At 36.0% G+C, this 19,023-nt stretch overlaps 1 protein-coding gene and 1 non-coding gene across 2 annotated transcripts in view; both read right to left on the minus strand.

Annotated features, from left to right (window-relative positions):
* Positions 1 to 19,023, minus strand: part of Pgap1 (post-GPI attachment to proteins inositol deacylase 1) — an 87,962-nt gene that overhangs the window by 46,980 nt on the left and 21,959 nt on the right. Inside the window, exons 5-10 of the mRNA XM_069995711.1 lie at positions 17,290 to 17,447; positions 11,559 to 11,611; positions 10,539 to 10,605; positions 5,310 to 5,415; positions 4,381 to 4,436; positions 1,155 to 1,238 (exon numbers count right to left, since the gene is read on the minus strand). Of these exons, the coding sequence (XP_069851812.1) occupies positions 1,155 to 1,238; positions 4,381 to 4,436; positions 5,310 to 5,415; positions 10,539 to 10,605; positions 11,559 to 11,611; positions 17,290 to 17,447 (524 nt within the window). The remainder of the gene's footprint in view (positions 1 to 1,154; positions 1,239 to 4,380; positions 4,437 to 5,309; positions 5,416 to 10,538; positions 10,606 to 11,558; positions 11,612 to 17,289; positions 17,448 to 19,023) is intronic.
* LOC138809308 (U6 spliceosomal RNA) lies at positions 318 to 425 on the minus strand. The gene has a single exon (XR_011366784.1). It is a non-coding gene; the product is annotated as a U6 spliceosomal RNA (small nuclear RNA).

The following is a 19,023-nucleotide window of genomic DNA, read 5'->3' on the forward strand; positions in this document are numbered from 1 at the left end:
TGAAGAGCTGGGGAACAGTGCCCAGGCCCAGAGTTCAGGCCCCACGACCAGACCCCCAATAAATAAATAAATAAATAAATAGTACAAAAAAATCACAAAAAAACTAATAAAATAGAGAAGGAATTAAGTTATGAAAGATGCAAATAAAGTGAAGAATTCTGAAACATAGACCAAACAATAAAATGCATAACAGAGGAAAAATAACCAACACTGCAGACGAAAAAATCCTTAAGGTAAGCAATGACAGCAAATTATGAAACTATTAATTAGTCATTTCTAGTACAAACACAAAGTGTGCTATAGCATCTAACACGTTAAAAAAGATGGAACATTTCACAAATCTATATGTCATTCTTCACAAGAGCAATGCCAATTTCCTCTGAATCATTCCCACTTTAGTATATGTGCATCCAATAGTTTTTCAAACAATATCTATCACAGTGGTTGTTAAAAAGAAACATAAATCATTACTTTGATATTGTATGTCCAAATTGTATTATACAGTGACTCTCCTTGTCTTCAAGAATATTTGGTATCAGCCAAGCTCCAGTGGCTCATGCCTAATCCTAGCTACTTAAGAAGCTGAGATCTGAGGAACTCAGTTCAAAGACAGGCTGGGCAGGAAAGTTTGTGAGATTCTTATTGCGAATTAACTATCAAAAAGCCAAAAGTAGAGCTATGGCTCATGTACTGGAGTGCAAAGCTCAGGGATAGCATTACAGGCCCTCAATGCAAGCTCTAGGACAAGTATAGGGAGGAAAAAAGAATACTGGGTATCAAAAATACCTCAAATTCTAGTATGCAATCTAGTGAAAATCAGAATTCATTTTACAAATTCCTATAAAAGAACTTCACTTAAGTATGCTTATTCTTTAAAATACTAGGAGCTCCAGAATTAAGGAGATTTTTAAATTCAATCCCTTTATCCTGAATATAGTGAAACTAAAACAAATGTGAAAATCAAAATTAGAAACTCTCAGTTACAGAAAAATTTCTGGGATTAATACTTTCCTACCAATACATGGGTATAAACATATTCTATTAGTTTAATTTAATAGTAACAGTTAATAGCTAGGTCAATTAGATACTAATTGAAAATTCAAAATTTGAATAACAATCTTTCAAATTTACATAAAATATAGCAATTATCTTACCAGCATGGTGCTCTGACAGTAGACATGAGTGTAGATTTTTCTATGATTTTCAAGAGGAAATGTAAAGTATATCTTATCAGATTCCTAAAAGAGAAAGAGAACACTCAATACTGTATTCAATACTTAGAACCATGTAAGGAGTACATAATTTCATCACTCAAAATGTAAAGAGAAAGATCTAGAGACATGTTCTGAAGTGGTGCCTGCCTTGCACCTGCAAGGCTTTGAGTTCAACCCAAAGAAAAAAATTATATAAATAAAATGATTACTTATTCTATTCTTAGTGTTATTAAAAACCCATGTTTTAAGAATGGAGGGAAAAGGATACATAAGATAAAGAGATGATATCTAAATTCTGCAGTCCTGAAATTATTTTGGAACTATTAATAGTAATACAAAATTGTTTTATGATATTTGACCTTTCAGTTTCAATAAAATATTCTGTCTACTGAAAAGCCCTAGAAATGCCAACCCAGTAACCATAAACAGCTCTCGTGCCAGATTTGGTTCTGCTATACCACTTCCCAAACAAAAGAAATAGTTCCAGCACCTAATAAGCATGATGGCTCATACCTATAATCCTAGCTACCTACTATGGAAGTGGTGACCGGAAAGACTTCAGTTTGAGGTCAGCAGGAACAGTTTGTGAGATAACATCTCAGTCAATAGTTGGATGTAGTGGTTGCACCTGTCACCTTCGTTATGTGAGAAACATAAATAAGAGGATCAAGGTCTAGTCCAGTCTGGGCTAATGCAAAACCCTATCTTCAAAATAACTAAAGCAAAAAGGACTGTGAATGTGGCTTAAGTGATGAGTGCCTGCCTTGCAACCACAAGACCCTTAGTTCAATCCTCAGTACCATTAAACTAGAAATAGAGAGAGAGAGAGAGAGAGAGAGAGAGAGAGAGAGAGAGAGAGAGAGAGAGAGAGAGAGAGAGAGAGAGAGAGAGAGAGAGAGAGAGAAAGGTCTTAAAGAAATAGTTAATCTATCCTCTAAAGCATTAAATGTACAAAATGAGCTGACATACTGTCATTTTGGACAGTAAGAAAATTATTAAGAAAAACGAAGAATCAGAGCCAAACTTGAAGAGGCTGTTGATGGTCAAACAATTTTAGTACCAATGGGATGAAATGCAAATATATTTAAGTACATGAGTTCATAGTAACAATGGGAGGAATCCCCTAAGAGTCATTTACAGTGGATGTTAATGAACCAACCCACTATTTTGATAACCAATAAATATAAGGTAAAACTGAAAACTCCAAGCAATCATTCATTTCCTTTATGATTTCTCCAACTTTTGCCAAATTTGGTAGATGACAGGAAATTTTTCCTCTGTAGTTTCCCAGTTAATAACTGAAGGAATAATAAGCTGGTATCAGTTTTGCATCCTCCTAAATAAATTAGTAGTTCAGATACTCCCCATTAATAGTACTAGCATCACAAAAAGAGACTGTCAAGCAAAAACAAAATCAAAAGAAAACCCTGGTTCTTATTAAGTATCTAGATCCACCTGTTAAATAATAGGATAGGTTGAATGGTCACAGGAATGCAATCAGCAAAATCAAGGTGTATAGGAAGGCAATGAAACGGAATAGGGGAGTGGTACAAATGGAGGAAGAAAGGGTGAGCAAATGCAGTCATTATAATTGAGCTACATTAAGTAAAAACTGAATCATATGGGAAGGGGAATAATGGAGGACAATGGAAGGAGTGACACTGATCAAGATGCATTGTATTAATACTCTGACTTATGGAACTGAAACTGTACAACTACTAAATAAGTAAACAATGATAATATAAAATTCTATCACACAAGCCGGGCGCCGGTGACTCATGTCTGTAATCCTAGCTACTCAGGAGGCTAAGATCTGAGGATCGAAGTTCAAAGTCAGCCCAGGCAAGGAAAGTCTGTGAGACTTTTATCTTCAATTAACCAACAGAAAACTGGAAGTGGTGCTGTGGCTCAAGCGGTAGAGCACTAGCCTTGAGCTGAAGAGCTGAAGGACAGCGCCCAGGCCTAAAGTTCAAGCCCCATAACTGACCAAAAAAACAAAAACAAAAACATTAAAAACAATTCTATAACACAAATCAATGTAGTTTTGTCAACAAATAAGTTTCAAGGAAAAATAAAGGCAGAAAAAGTATTAAAGAGGACAAGAAACTTATCAATCAATCAATAATAATATTTAAGCCTTTCTAACAAGCAAATGAAAAACAAAAAGAGAAATAAATTATCGATAAAATTAATTTGGGGAGGGGAAAGAAAATAACAAAATGCTGAAATAAGGATACAGGTTGACCCATTGTAACAATGAGATGTACAAGACACTGTTGAAAACAAACTTTACAACTGTTGAAAATGAACTTTACAACTTCAGGGTTGGGAGGGGGGGAAGGATTTGGGAAGGTGGAAGGAAAGGGATGGATGGTAAGGGAAAAACAAAGGAGGGAGTAACAATGCTGGATAGGAAATGTACTCATTACCTTACTCATGTAATTGCAACCCCTCTGTACAGTATCTTTACAATAAAAAATATATATTAAAAAAGGCCAAAAAAATGAATAGGCATTTACTATTAAGGAATTATTAAATTATGGAAAAATAATGTATCTTTTTATAGTATTTATCAAAGGATAATTACTATCATAAATACTATAAAATTATAAATTTATTAGAAATGAATTAAAAATTATAATTTTACAGTATTTAAATATATAATTTATCTGTTGATAGATACTATAGTATTTATAACATTTATTGTTCAGTTTTTCTAGTTTATCAATAATTTATTTTTCTTTTTCATTTAGTTGTTGAAATAATATAGTATTTAAATACCATAACCAAGTATTAATGGCTCATACCTGTAATCCTAGCTATTTAGCAGGAAGGGATTATAATAGTCAAAGCACAAGGCCAGCAAAGGTATAAACTTAAAAGCCATGTCATTCAGTCTCAATCAGTAGCTAGATGCAGTGGTGTACCTATCATCCTAGCCACTTGGGATATATAAATAGCCTAATCACTGTTCTGGCTGGTTCAGGCCATATTGGTAAAATAACAAAGGCAAAAAGGGGTGGGGCATGTCTCAGGAGGTGAAGTGCCTGCCTATCAAGTGTAAGACTCTTGAGATCAACCCCCAGCACTACCCAAAGAAAAAACGATAAATATAATAATAGTATTGAATTAAAAAACCAAAAAAAAACATTGATGGAATACTTACATTGTAAGCCACATAGGTCCATCTGGACACTTTTACTGGAACCCACATAGATGTCCCTTAAAGTAAAGAAAATTATCTTATTTATCTGGTTTTGTTTTCATATTAGGTAATTGTTTTAGAATTTGATGAAATCTTTGTTACTAAAAAAGCAGCAGTTTTTTTCAATTGGATGTTATAAATAAAAAATTGCTAGCCAGGCACTGGTGATTTATGCCTGTAATCTTAGCTGCTGAGGAGGATCATGGTTTGAAGTCAGTCCAGTTAGAAAAAGCACATCAGACTCTTATTTCCAATTAACCAGGGGGAAAAAAGTCCAAAGTGAAACTGTGACTCAAATGGTAGTGTACCAGCTCTGGGCAAAAAAGCTAAGAGGATAGCACCCAGACCCTGAATTCAAGCCCCAGTACTAGCACACATACAAAAGAACATACCTACAAGCATTAGGTATCGAAGTATTATAAATCTACTTTGCTTCTTTAACTCTAAGAAATTACTAGTAGAAATAAACATTATACTTCCCAAGATATTTAATTAACATATAATAAGTATTATTTTGAAAAACAAAAGTTATCAGCAAAAGATAAGCTCATAATCCAAAAGAAAATTGAGAAAAAATGGCACTAAGAAACTGAAAAGTATTATCCACAACATATTTCCAATTTTCTGACAGAAAAATGGGGACATTTAACTCTAAAAGCTGTCTAGTTATAGTACAAATTCGTATCCGCATCTTACAACTTGCTTTTCATTAATGATTAATATAGTTCCCTATCAAACCAAGAACAACATCTGTATCATGATAGGTAAATTAGAAAACTACAAGGGTAATACTTCAAGTGCCAAAGCTTCAAGACTTTCTGCTAATAACAAGCTTAGCTAAAACAATAATGAATAACTCTGTTTAAAATTAAAATATTATTGCTACCAACCTGTCAAGTCAGAAATTATTGCTGGATTTTCCTCAAAATGTTTTGCTGGGTGTCTTATAAAGTGGTGATTCAAAACAGACAATTTCTTCTTGGAATTCTGAGTTATCTAGAAGAATGATGGCATATTCTGCATCATTTGACATCACGATAGTTCAATTATTCAATAATGTTTCAAGTAATAATGACAAATTCAACATTTATTCTGAGCCAGGCACTTTTGTAAACCCTTAGCATGTCAATGGCTCTAATCATAACAAGAACTCTGCATTTTAACTTTGAAGAAACTAAGGCAGAGAGAAATAAAGGTATACAGCTATTAAAAAGAGTTGAGATTGGTTCTAGATATCCATCCTTTTAATCATTGTGCAATAATATGTCTCAAGTAACAGGAATAAAACATTATAAAGATGTACAAAATTAGTCAGGCATGATATAACACATACCTGTCATCCAATCACTTGGGTGGTGTAGGCAGAAAAACAATGAGTTCAAGGCCAGCCTACTACATATATAGAAAAAAACAAGGGCTAGGGATACAGCTAAATAGGAAAGCCCTTGTCTAGCATGTGTAAGGCTCCAGGTTCAGTCCCTCTCAGCATAAAAAAGACAGAGTCAAAGGAAACTTAAGAGATATTATGAACTAGCAAGGGGGGAAAAAGGCTTTAGTAAAATTAATCTTAAGTACAAATTTCAAAGGAAAACATGTATCTGAAATACTTCTGTTCTTAACTGATTGGTAAAATTTTTCTCTTTCTTCTTTCTTTTATCCTAACAATAGAAAGCTGACAACTTATCAGCTCTTTCCTTTAATTTTTTAAAAAAAGTGTACTAGGATATAAAATTCACTTGCATTCAATCACTATTCAACCCTTTTTTTTCAGCCCGTCATTTGCTTGAGGATTTCTAACTTGCCACATTATAAGACAGAACATTGTGATCTGAACAACTCATACCAGGAGAATGCTCTACCTTAGTCAGAGTAACTCAAGAACTCCTTGTTAATTTGGTATCTTAGACTAGAGGATGATTCTTCAGAAACTCTGAGACACTATTATGTCCCCTAATGAAACATTTTTCCTGCAGATTAAGCAATTTTAAGCACATTAACTCTTTTATGGAATTTTTTAGAAGTATTTCCTTCACTATCTTGATTTCCTCCTCTGGATAAACTCAAGGTTATTGATGTTCTCCTTAAAATATGGAATATGAAACAGGATATAGTTTTCTATATCAGTGTAACTGGAGTATAGGATGGGTCTTTTCTTGCCTTTGCATCATCTATTAAACTAAATAAGGTTTAAGTTATAGTTGTCCTGTACATATATGTACATGTTCTGCTCTCCTCCAGACTACATGCTTCAGAATAAGGAATTATAGCTTCATTTTAAACTTTTCTGGTATTCAGTCCACTAAACACACAGTATCATCCTTGGAGGATTAGCTCTACGACCTCCCCATCAGACACCACAATATGCAGATGTTCAAGTCTCTTAAGACAAAATGGAGTAGCATCTGTATATAACCCATCCATGTACATCCCTCCATATACTTTAGTCTCTCTATTACTTACACATTACTTATTACATTACTTAGTGTAATGTAAAGATTACATAAATAATTGGTATACTGTTAGGTTTAGAGAACAATGAAAAGTTTTGTGTAGACAAAATTTTCCCCAAAATTTCTTCAATCTGTGTTTGGTTGAATCTATGCCTGTGGTATCTATCCATGGACGCAAATACCACCTGTAGTTAAACAGAACTGTGTAAGCTGTTTGTTTTACTGCTTGGGGCAGAGGTACAACTATATATGGCCCAAGGATGCTGAAATTATGTGGTCTGGCTGGGCCAATGCAAGTTTTGTTTACAGCAAAAAAATTTCAGTACTAGCTAAGGTCAAACACTCTAAATGGCTCTTGTGAGAAAAAAGGTTTCCTGCCCTGGATTAACAGACTATCAGAACATGAATATAACAGCATTCTGAACATTCACACATTGAGAATAAAGGAGGATGTTTACTTAGGAGAGGCTCACAATGGCTCAATAGCTATGTGCATATGATCATAAAAATGATGCTTATGGAAATAAACTTCAAGAAATGGAAACAAGAGGATTTTTTTATTGTACTGTGTGCAATTGTGTTTTTCCCCCCTTTTTTCCCTTTGGTTTTAATGTATTCTTTGTCATGTATATAAGTTTACCAGATTTGGGGGAAGGGGTAAGCACAGAAATGGCTGGATAAAGGGTGAACCAATTCAGAAGTGATACTACACACTATGTTGGAAATGAACTATACAACTTGGGGGAGCGAGGTCAGGAGGAAGAAAACTGGGAAAAAATGAGGGAGGGGGCAACACTATTCAAAAAGAAACGTACTCATTAGCTGACTTATGTAACTATAACCCCTCTGTACATCATCTTTACAATAAAATTTAAATTAAAAAGGCATTAAACAGCTCTAGTTAAGTTTGCTCAATAGAACTTAAGTTTATAATGTTTCATAAACAGTATTTTATTTTGAGTCTTTTCAGTATAGCTACTAAAAACTCCATATTTGCATTTTAAAATTTCTATGAAGTAGCCAGGTGCCAGTGGCTTACACCTATAATCCTAGCTACTCAGAAGGCAAGATATGATTATTCCAGTTCAAAGCCCAGAAGACAAAACTGAGACTCATTTCCAATTAACTAGCAAAAAGCTGGAAGTGAAGGTGTGGTTTAAATGGTAGAGCACCAGCCTTGAGTAGAAAAAACTAAGCAAAACTACAGGCCAAGTTCACACTGCTCTATTGGTACAAAAATAAAATACCTATAAAGTATTAAGACCTGTATGCATTAAGAATCTGTATGCATCAAAATTTGCCAGGCATCAGTGGCTCATACCTATAATCCTAGCTACTCAGAAGCTAAAAGATCTGAGGATCATGGTTCAAAGCCAGCCTGGACAGGAAAGTCCATGAGACTCTAATCTTCAAAAAAACCACCAGAAAACCAGAAGTGGTGCTATGGCTAAAGTGTATGGCTAAAGTGGTAGAGTGCTAGCCTTGAGCTGAAGAGCTGAGGGACAGTGCCCAGGCCCAGAGCTCAAGACTATTTACCTATCTATATTCATTAAGAATAAAAATTTATTATGTACTAGTATTAAAGTTTTCTCATCTGTGGAGTTACTCCAAAAACATGGTTTGGTTTAGTTTTTTGCATAATTTTTAAAAGAATATATATTTCTATCTGAGGTACTCCAGTTTAGTTTTCCTAATTTACCAAATGTTAACCTCAATACAAACTATTCTTCCACTTTTTAATCAATTTTATTATTATATCTAGTTGTACTCAATCTTAAGAAACAAAAACAAAAAAAAAATCCACAACTTTATACTTTATTTTCCAAAAGGAGAAACCAGAGTATAGTTCTCAAAACATATTTCTAAAGTAATATTCTGCAAGATGACCCAAGGCAAACTGTTTAAGAAAAAAAAATGGTAATTGATTCCTAATTCCCAGGGGGAAAAAAAAGTAAATAAGAATTCTGCTGCTGAAATAGTTGGTACCTGTCACTGTCTGCTAGCAGGCAAGAAAGTGAAGAGTAACTTGATGTTCTGTAAACAGGATGATTTCTATTTGTGCTATTAATTGAGCTCTTCTAGTTTGAAGAATGTATCCTGTGAAATCTCATCAAGAAAAAAATAAACTTGCAAAACTACACAATTTAAGGACTTGATGTATATATTCTGATCATATCAGAAAGCCAAAAACATGTTTTAATAATAAGTTAGATTAAGTTAGATTAAGTTAGATTATCTAATAAGTTAGATTAAGATGTTTATAATATAGAAAAAATACCATAAAGTAGTTTCTAGTAAGTATTTCTCTTAAGTTAAAAGTAAAAGCTAGAAGAATGCTGGCTGCTGATAACTAATGCCTATAATCCTAGCTACTCAGGAAGCTGAGATCTGAAGATTGCAGTTCAAAGCCAGCCCAGGCAAGTAAGTTCATGAGACTCTTATCTCCAACAAACTACCTCCTCCCACAAAAAAAGCCAGAAGTCAGAGCTCTGACTTAAGTAGTAGAACCCTAGCCTTCAGCAAAAGAAGCTCAGGAATAGCACCCAGTCCCTGAGTTCAAGGCTAGGATCAGCCAGAAAAAAGTAATAATAATAATAATAGTTTTTTTTAAGCTAGAACAACATGTTTCAAACTTTTAAACAGTATAAGAACTGAGGTAAGGGGCTTGGGAAGGTAGCTCAGTGGTAGAGTGCTTGCCTTGCATGCATGAGGCCCTGGGTTCGATACCTCAGCACCACATAAGCAGAAAAAGCCGGAAGTGGCGCTATGGCTCAAGTGGTAGAGCGCTAGCCTTGAGCTGAAGAGCTGAGGGACAGTGCCTAGGCCCAGAGTTCAGGCCCCACGACCAACAAAAAAAAAAAAAAAAAAAAAAAAAAAAGAACTGAATTAAGATTTAATGTAACCTTTCACATTTCCACGACAGTCTGAATTATAACAGTGGTCAAAGTGTTATCAGAAAAAAATAAAGATCTTCATTTCACAGCTAATTAAAATTGAAATAAGATGGAGGCTTCTATCTATATCAAAATAACAAAAAGCATTCAATCTATCATTGCTTTAAGAAAAACTTGCACTTTGGTGAACATAGGTGGGTCCTCCTAGCTACTTGGGAGGCTGAGAACAGGACCACAGTTCAAGGCCAGCTCAGGTAAAAATTTTCCAGAACCCTTATCAAACCATAGCTGGACAAGATGGCATATGTCTGTCATCTCAAGCTGAATGGGAAGCTAAGAGTGAAAGGACTGAGGTTCCAAGCCAGCCAGAGCAAAGAAGTCCACATAAGGAAGTTGGACATGGTGGTTATGTGCCTGTCATTCCAGTAAGGACAAGAAGCCAAATGAAGGTAAGCATATCTTGGCTCAGATATGTGCTTAGGTAGGAAATGAGACCCTACGGCAAACATTACCTGTGAAAAAAGGGCTGGGGAGAGACTCAAATGACCGAAAAAAGAAAAGTTGGAAGTTATCAAGGGAGAGGGATTCTTGAATGCCCATTATAAACATGAATTGGTGGATACAAGAACTGTGAGTGCATATTTAGCTGGAACTGATGGAAGATTCTAGTTTGTTTGAAGACTTTTTTTCTAAACTCTCAAAAAGCTAATAAATTTATGGAACCATGAAAAAAAGCTTTCAATTGCTAAAACAATTTTAATTAAAAAATACATACTTGTTTAGTATCAGCATCAATAAGGTCAAAGAATGCTCGAACTGTAGTCAATTGCAGTTGTTTACACCTAAAGAATAAAGTATTGCAAAAGAAACTTTATTGAAACACCTGCTTTTGATCCCAGTATGCAAAATTATATTATTTAATGAAACATAAGTTTCTTTCAATGTTATGAAATAAATAGTAACTATCATTCTTAGTAACCGTATGAAATAAAGCAAATTAAATCTTTCTGGATGATTGACAGTAGAAATGTCCTTCTGTCATCTCTGAGTCTGTCCCATTTGTATATGCTGCACTGTGTAGTTCTTACAAACACGACTGCTTGCACAGCCAGAGAAAGGTCAAAAGAAAATCTTTAGTCTGAAACACATGGAGGTAGACACTAAGTCTATACTTCTTTACCCACATTTAATCTCTTACACTTTACCTATATTAAGAATAAACCTAATTCATAGTTGATTCTCATGCACTGCTTCTCAGGTCAGTCATGACTGTATTAACTACATCTGTGTAGTTTGTTTTTTGTTTTTTGGGGTTTGTTTTTTTTTTTTTTTGGCGATCATGGGGCTTGAACTCTGGGCCTGAGCACTGTCCCTCAGCTCTTCAGCTCAAGGCGAGTGCTCTACCACTTGAGCTACAATGCTACTTCCGGTTTTCTGGTGGTTTAGCGGAGATAAGAGTTTCACGAACTTTCCTGCCCGGGCTGGCTTTGAACCACAATCCTCAGATCTCAGCCTCCTGAGTAGCTAGGATTACAGGCATGAGCCACTGGCGCCCAGCACAAATGGTTTTTTTAAGAGATGATGCTATAGATTGTCAAGGGATATAGACTGCCAATGGAATCTTGGCTATCTATAAAAAAAGAACCAAATATACACTTCTAAGCCCTTATATTAATCTTTTTCCCATAGACATATTCATTAATGAATCAAGTACTAAGAAAGCTAATAAATAAGTAGATGCACTGATGAGAAAAAAGGGACCATGACAAATTGCCAAAAAGTTACATTAACTTACCACACAATGGAGAGATGATCTGTTGAGACCCAAGTTTTAGGCACTGCTGAACTCTAAAAGGAAAGAGAAAAAATTAAACTCAAGTACATTTATTACTCTTTGAAAGTTCATAAAAATTCTTATAAATGAATATTTAGAAATGCATAGCATTAGTTTGCTATCTTATGATATGTAGGTATTTCAAAATGATATATTAAGTTAAAATGATAGTCTTACAAAAATGTGACCTACACATAAGCTAGAATGCCAGTAATCCACACAGAAGGCTTTCCAAGAAAGGCATATTACCATTCAAACTGGTATCTTTTCATACCACCTAATGACTTTTCTGTAAATAGCTTTTTACATAGAATTTAATTTGTTCTTCATTACATCTTTCTGCACCAGCAAAGATATATGAGCTGTCATTATCAGAACTGTCAATGCAGAATAAAAACACAGAAGACTAACAGCAAGGATGCAAGAAAAATTAGAGGTCTAAAATGCCTTTTTTGTTGTTGTTGCTGTTGGTCATAGGGCTTGAACTCTGGGCCTGAGAGCTGTCCCTCAGCTCTTCAGCTCAAGGAGAGTGCTCTACCACTTGAGCTACAGTGTCACTTCCGGTTTTCTGGTGGTTTATTGGAGATAAGAGTTTCACGGACTTTCCTGACCAGGCTGGCTTTGAACTGCAATCCTAAGATCTCAGCCTCCTGAGTAGCTAGGATTATAGGCGTGAGCCACTGGCGCCCGGCTTAAAATACCTCTTTAATAGAAGAACAAAAACAGTATGTATAAGTCCAAGGAATCATTGCCATTCTTGTACTCTGTAAAAAAATATCTTTAGGTTCTAGTTTCTTAAGTGAATAAAGTCTAAAATCACTTGATAGATTGAGAAGTTACTGCTGATGGTTTACTAAAATAATCAGATAGAAACCAGGCACTGGTGGTACACACTTAAAATCCTGGCTATTCAAGAGGCTAAAATCTGAGAATCTCAGTTCAAATCCAACCTGGGCAGACAAGTCTGAGAAACTCTTTTCTCCAAATAACCAGCAAGAAACCAGAATTAGAGTCATGGATCAAGGGGTAGAACGCCAGCCTTCAGCAAAAAAGCCAAGCTAGAATGCAAGGCCCTGAGTTCAAGCCCAATATTGGGAAAAAAAATCAGAATTACCATGATTCTAAGATTACGTTACATTTTTAGTAGAATATCTACTCTATAAAACTGTATTTACCATTATAAAAATATAGAATTAGTTGATTTTCCTCAAGTTAAGGAAAAGCAACATGCATACACATGTGCACATGCATGCACTCACACGTACACATACAAGGTAGTAACTGGTTATGTCAATTGTGATGAAAATGTGACATGTTTACCAAAATGCATTCTATTTTTTATTTTTGAATACTGAGAGTTGAACTTGGGGCATCAAGCTTGCAAAGAAGGCATCTACCATCAAACTACATCCTAAGCCCTTTGAGCTTTAAGGATATGGGTTAATACAGTTTATGCCCAGATTGGCCTAGACCACAATCCTCATATGCATCCTATTTAGCTTAGGATGGCAGGCATGCATCACCACAGCCAATTACTGGTTGAAACAAGGTCTCACAAACTTTTTGCCTACACTGGCCTCCAAATGCTATACTTCCAAATCTCTGCCTACCAAGTAGCTAGGATTACAGGCATTAGCTACTACATCTAGCTCATTCTTCTTTTTAACACAAATGTTACACCTATCACTCGACCTCTCTTGTTTTAAGGAGTAACTATTTTCTCTAATGATATGTAAGTAGACATGATGTATACCACTTCTAGGCCCAAAGCCTTTGCCTAAGTTCTTTCTTTCTCCTAATGGGTTGAACTGGTAATGACTAAAGTGACCTTTAAGTAAAGCATTCAACATACAATGCCTGCTGTAAGCCTGAGTCCCTGAATAGAGGAAACTATCCACTAACCTGAGTAACCCTTCTCCTAGGAAAATAAACTTCACTTGTATTGAAATGCCATTACCTGTGTCGAAGTATATTACAGAAGTTTAGGTAGATTACTCTAATACAATTATGGTCTCCATCTCTGATTCTTAAATTCATATGGAATAATAAAATACCCCCAAATAGCAAAAACAGAAAAGCAGAAAGAACAGTACTGGAGGAATATCAATACCAAACTTCAAACTCTTTTCTTTTTCTTAAATGAGTTATATGGACTCACTTAAGAAAAGATGACAAGGCATGGTGACTCACATCTGTAACTGTACCTTCTTGGGCATTGTACATAAGATGATTACAGTCCAAGGCTAGCCCTGGGCAAAAATTGGAGACCCTACCTAAAGAAAAAAGGACTGGGGACTCAAATAGTAAGCAAAGGCCTTAAGGTCCAGAACTGCCAAAATAAATAAAAGTGAGCACATATGTAGACATACAAAAGGTTGTAGCTTATTAGGGGGCTAAACACACACACACACACACACACACACACACACACACACACACACACACACACACACACACACACACACACACACACACACACACACACACACACACACACACACACACACACACAAGCTAGAATATATAATAGGCTTTGAGAAGGTTGTGTAGAATATTTTCCTGAGAAATGCAGAAATCCAAATTAGATGGATTAGACAATGGATCAGAGAAATGGATTAAAGAATGGATTAGAAAGTCGGGCTCCGGTGGCTCACACCTATAATCCTAGCTACTCAGGAGGCTGAGATCTGAGGATCTTGGTTCAAAGTCAGCCTGGGCAAGGAAAGTTCGTGAGACTCTTAACTTTAATTAACCACCAGAAAACTGGAAGTGGTGCTGTGGCTCAAGTGGTAGAGTACTCGCCTTGAGCTGAAAGAGCTCAGGAACAGCACCCAGGCCCAGAGTTCAAGTCCCCCAAACAAACAAACAAAAAAGAACGGATTAGAGAAAACATACAACTGAGTGTGTGGAGATTAAAAAATGGCCAAAGTTCTCTAAAAGTTAAGTTTCAAGACTAGTATCAAGTATGGAAAATATGGCCTATACAATTGTCTATGTTTACTACAGAGTTGACAGTTTTTGAAGACTTCCAGCAAACATCCAAAATATTCACAACCAAATACAATATTAATAATACTAATAATGAGCTATGAGAAATTTACCAATTCAGTTATGAAGCTATTCTGATTATATCCTAACTTTTCCATATAGAAGAAAAATGGTGGGCAATAGCAGAACAGCACCATCGTTTTGTTCTCTGTATGGTACACGCTGAATGAATGAACAGTAGTTTTGAACAATAAGAAAAGAATGAGCAAAGGATGATCTATGAACAGGAATAGCTACACAACAGTGACTTTCTAACACTGTTTCTTCAAAAACAAGATCATAATCTAGATTTTTCTCTTCAGAATTAGCTATATAGAAATAAGTGCATTTGTTGGTGGGAGTGTAAACTACTTGTTCAACCACTTTGGAAAGTAGTATTGAGGTTCCTCAAAAGACTCCACATAGAGCTCCCCTATGACCCACCAATCCGTCTTTGGGGCATTTACCCAAACAATCACAAACAAGGACATACTAAGGCTACCAACACAACTATGTTTATCACAGCATTATTTACTATAGCTAAGATATGGAACCAACCCAGATGCCCCTCAGTAGATGAATAGATCAAGAAAATGTGGTATATATACACAATGGAATTCTATGCCTCCCTCAGAAAGAATGACATTGCCCCATTTGTTAGGAAATGGAAAGATTTGGAAAAAGTATACTAAGTGAAGTAAGCCAGGCCAAAGAAACAAAAGTCCCATGGTTTCCCTTATTTGCAATAACTAGTACATGTCTAGGACAAGCAGAAAAGGTCAAAAGCTGTATGTACATATGACCATATAAGATGACGTTAAGCAAAATGAACCCCAAAGAGAGGTACACAAATATCTTTTTTTCTTTCTTGCTATTTTTGTTTCTAATGTATTTATTTATTTATTTATTTATTTATTTATTTATTGGGTCTGGTCGTGGGGCCTGAACTCTGGGCCTGGGCGCTGTGCTGTCCCTCAGCTCTTCAGCTCAAGGCTAGCGCTCTACCACTTGAGCCATAGCGCCACTTCCGGCTTTTTTCTTTTTGCTTATGTGGTGCTCGGGAATTGAACCCAGGGTCTCATGTATGCAAGGCAAGCGCTCTACCACTGAGCCACCTTCCTAGCCCTCTAACGTATTTATAATGTACCATGTGATTTTTTTTTTGTTTCTTTGTATGTTCCTCCCCCATGGGATAACCTGTTTTCACTGTATTTGATGTTGGTGTCCTGAATCTTGTGTATGCACTTCTTTAATTCGGGGAGGGGAATGGAAAAAACAAAATGCTTAAATAAGGATACAGACTGACCCATTGTAACAATGAGATGTACAAAACACTATGTTGAAAAAGAACTTTATAACTTCGGTGGGGGGGGGGAGGTAGTTATGGAGGTGGGAGGGAAGGGATGGTAGGGGAAAAACAGAGGAGGAGACAACAATGCTTGATAGAAAATGTACTCATTACCTTGCTCATGTAACTGTAACCCCTCTGTACAGTAGTCTTACAATACAAAAAAAAAAGAATTAAGTACATATGGAGTAAAAAATTAGGATCTTAGCTGAAGGTTTTCAAGTATACAAGAAAAGTTTGTTTCTGATAGTACTATAGTTTTAACTCAGGGCCTTATGCTTGTTAGGCAGGTGATTTACCACTTTAGCCACATCTCCAGCCCTTTGCTGCTTTAGTTATTTTTCAGATAAGGTCTGACATTTTGCCTAAGGCTAGACTCAGGTTTCCATCCTCATACCTATGGCCTCCTGCATAGCTAGGATTTCAGATATAAAGTTAGGTATAAAAGAAAGCTTGAGCTCACTTTACATAGGCTATTAATCCTAGTTAAATATCAAACACTCAAGGTTAACATTCAGGATTATGTATTCTGTTTTGACATTTCCACTATTATATATAGAATAACAATGAGATATAACTATATCCCCTTGTGCTGTGCTTCAGTTCATATATTGGTGTGTATGTGTGTGTGTGTGTGTGTGTGTGTGAGAGAGAGAGAGAGAGAGAGAGAGAGAGAGAGAGAGAGAGAGAGAGAGAGAGAGAGAGAGAGAGAGAGAGAGAGGGAGGGAGGGAGGAAGGGAAGGAGGTTAGGAGGGAGGGAGGGAGAGAGAGAGTATCCTGGGGCTTGAACTCAGGGCCTCGATGCTATTCCTAAGCTTTTTTTGCTCCAGGCTAATAGTCTACAACTTGAGCAATAGCTACACTTCTGGCTTTTTGGTGATTAACTGGAGATAAGAGTCTCACAAACTTTCTACCCTGGCTGGCTTCAAACCAAGATCCTCAAATCTCAGCCTCTGGAGTAGCTAGGATTACAGGCATAAGCCACTGGCACCTAAACATATTTTCTTATAGTTACAACTCTAATCAACAGACTCTCATTTTAGACAAGAGATAATTACTTCTCATAGGAGTCATTTTCAGTGATTCTAATACCCTTGTCAAGTATCTAATACCCTTGTTAAGTATCTATAACTCTGCCCTCCCTATAAACTCATTCATTCACTCATTCATTTTCTCTCACACATGTGATGGATGCAAATGTAGCACCAACCTATACCATAAATTCAGCAGTCATTTCTATGTAGCTACACATTATTTCTCATCATGCACCAGTGTGTTAACTATATTACCATTTCAGTAGAATTTAAAAATAATTACCACGACAGATAAGGCACTGGTTTGATGGCTTAATTTTGGTAGGAAAGTCAGTCCTGAACGAACTTGGTAATCCCGGAATCCTCCAGCTACAGAAAGCGTTGTCAGGTTTATGTGCCGAGCATTTAGAATCCAGTAATTGTTCACAGTCAGATAAAAATCTGGTAGAGAATAAAAAAGACAGATACTGAAACTTAATAGCCCTTATCTGCAACCATGCCTATAACACTAATATTTAGCTGAATTTTTGCTTAAACTAGCTGGTCTATGAACAATGTGTTATTCACATTTCCTTATTTTGAGAAAAATCATGAGATTTATACATATCCCTACTTCCCCCACTAAGTTCAGGTACAAATACTGAGTTGCTCAGGCATCAATAAACAAGAAAAGGTATATCCAAATTTTACCAATTTTTATAAGTCAATACACAAACATGTCTCTACATTCCACATGGATGATGCTTTACATAGTTTACCATGGAAAGAAAACCCTAAAATTCTTCTAATGAATTTATTGCTAAAGAATTATTGCTAAAGAATTATAGAAATTTGTGGTGTTTGTTTCATAGTTTATGCATATGTTAAACCCATCAAACTATATCTTTTAAATATGTACAATTAAGTGGCTTTTTTAAAAAAAGAGCTGAACACTTCTCCTAATGTCTTTGCATATGAGAGCTTAGTAACTTTACCATGGCCATCACCATACAGTACTTAAGTTCTTACAATGCAATCAATCAGGACAGTATCAGATCTATGTTGCTGTAGAAAATGTCACAGTTAACTTCCTATTCATCAAGTGCAAGTAATTCAAAGGGAAGAATCCACAGACATTTTTCACTTCAACTATGGAAAGTGAGAAATTTTTACCGTTTAAGATTACTAAATTGAGACCAGGATAAAGGAGCTCCCATTATTTCTCTTTCTGATCACCAAACTTTGAGTGTGCATGCGTGTGTGCATATGTATGTATACACACATGAATGCCCCAGTACTACTGGGACTGAACTCAGGGCCTGGGCATTGTCCCTTAACTTCTTCACTAAGGCTGACAGTTGAGCTCCATTTCCAGCTTTTTTTGGTGGTTAATTGAAAATAAGAGTCTCATCAGGGCTGGGAATGTGGCTTAGTGGTAGAGTGCTTGCCTAGCAAGCATGAAGCCCTGGGTTCAATTCCTCAGTACCACATAAACAGAAAAAGCCAGAGTTGCACTGTGGCTCAAATGGTAGAGTGCTAGCCTTGAGGAAAAGACGCTCAGGAACAGTGCCCAGGCCCTGAGGTCAAGCCCCAGGACTAGGAAAAAATAAAAGAATCTCATGAACTTTGCTACCCCAGCTTACTTCAAACCATGATCTTCAGATTGCATCCTCCTAAATAACTAGGAGTACAGGTGTGAGCCACCTAGCAAACTTAATGTATTTTTATTGTGGCATTAGATCCCACTCAGGTTCTCAAATATTTGGTATTATAAGATCTGCTCACTAAAGAGCTCAACAAAATTTCCACTTAGTATAATCAGGGAATCCACTTCTATAAATCAAATAATCTGTCTCTCACAAACCTTTGCTCATTTCTTTTAAATTCTATATCTGACTTTATACAAGAAGAAATAAAAATGAAAGAGAAAAACAAGTTGGCTCACTATATATATATTAAGGAAAAGTTTTCTGTCCCTAAGAATCACTTTTAGCCTGAGTCCTTTAGAGTTGGACCATCACTATCCTTCAGAACAGTA

Source organism: Dipodomys merriami, unplaced genomic scaffold (assembly GCF_024711535.1).
Source record: "Dipodomys merriami isolate MVZ:Mamm:240054 unplaced genomic scaffold, mDipMer1.0.p SCAF_49, whole genome shotgun sequence".
NCBI lineage: Eukaryota > Metazoa > Chordata > Mammalia > Rodentia > Heteromyidae > Dipodomys > Dipodomys merriami.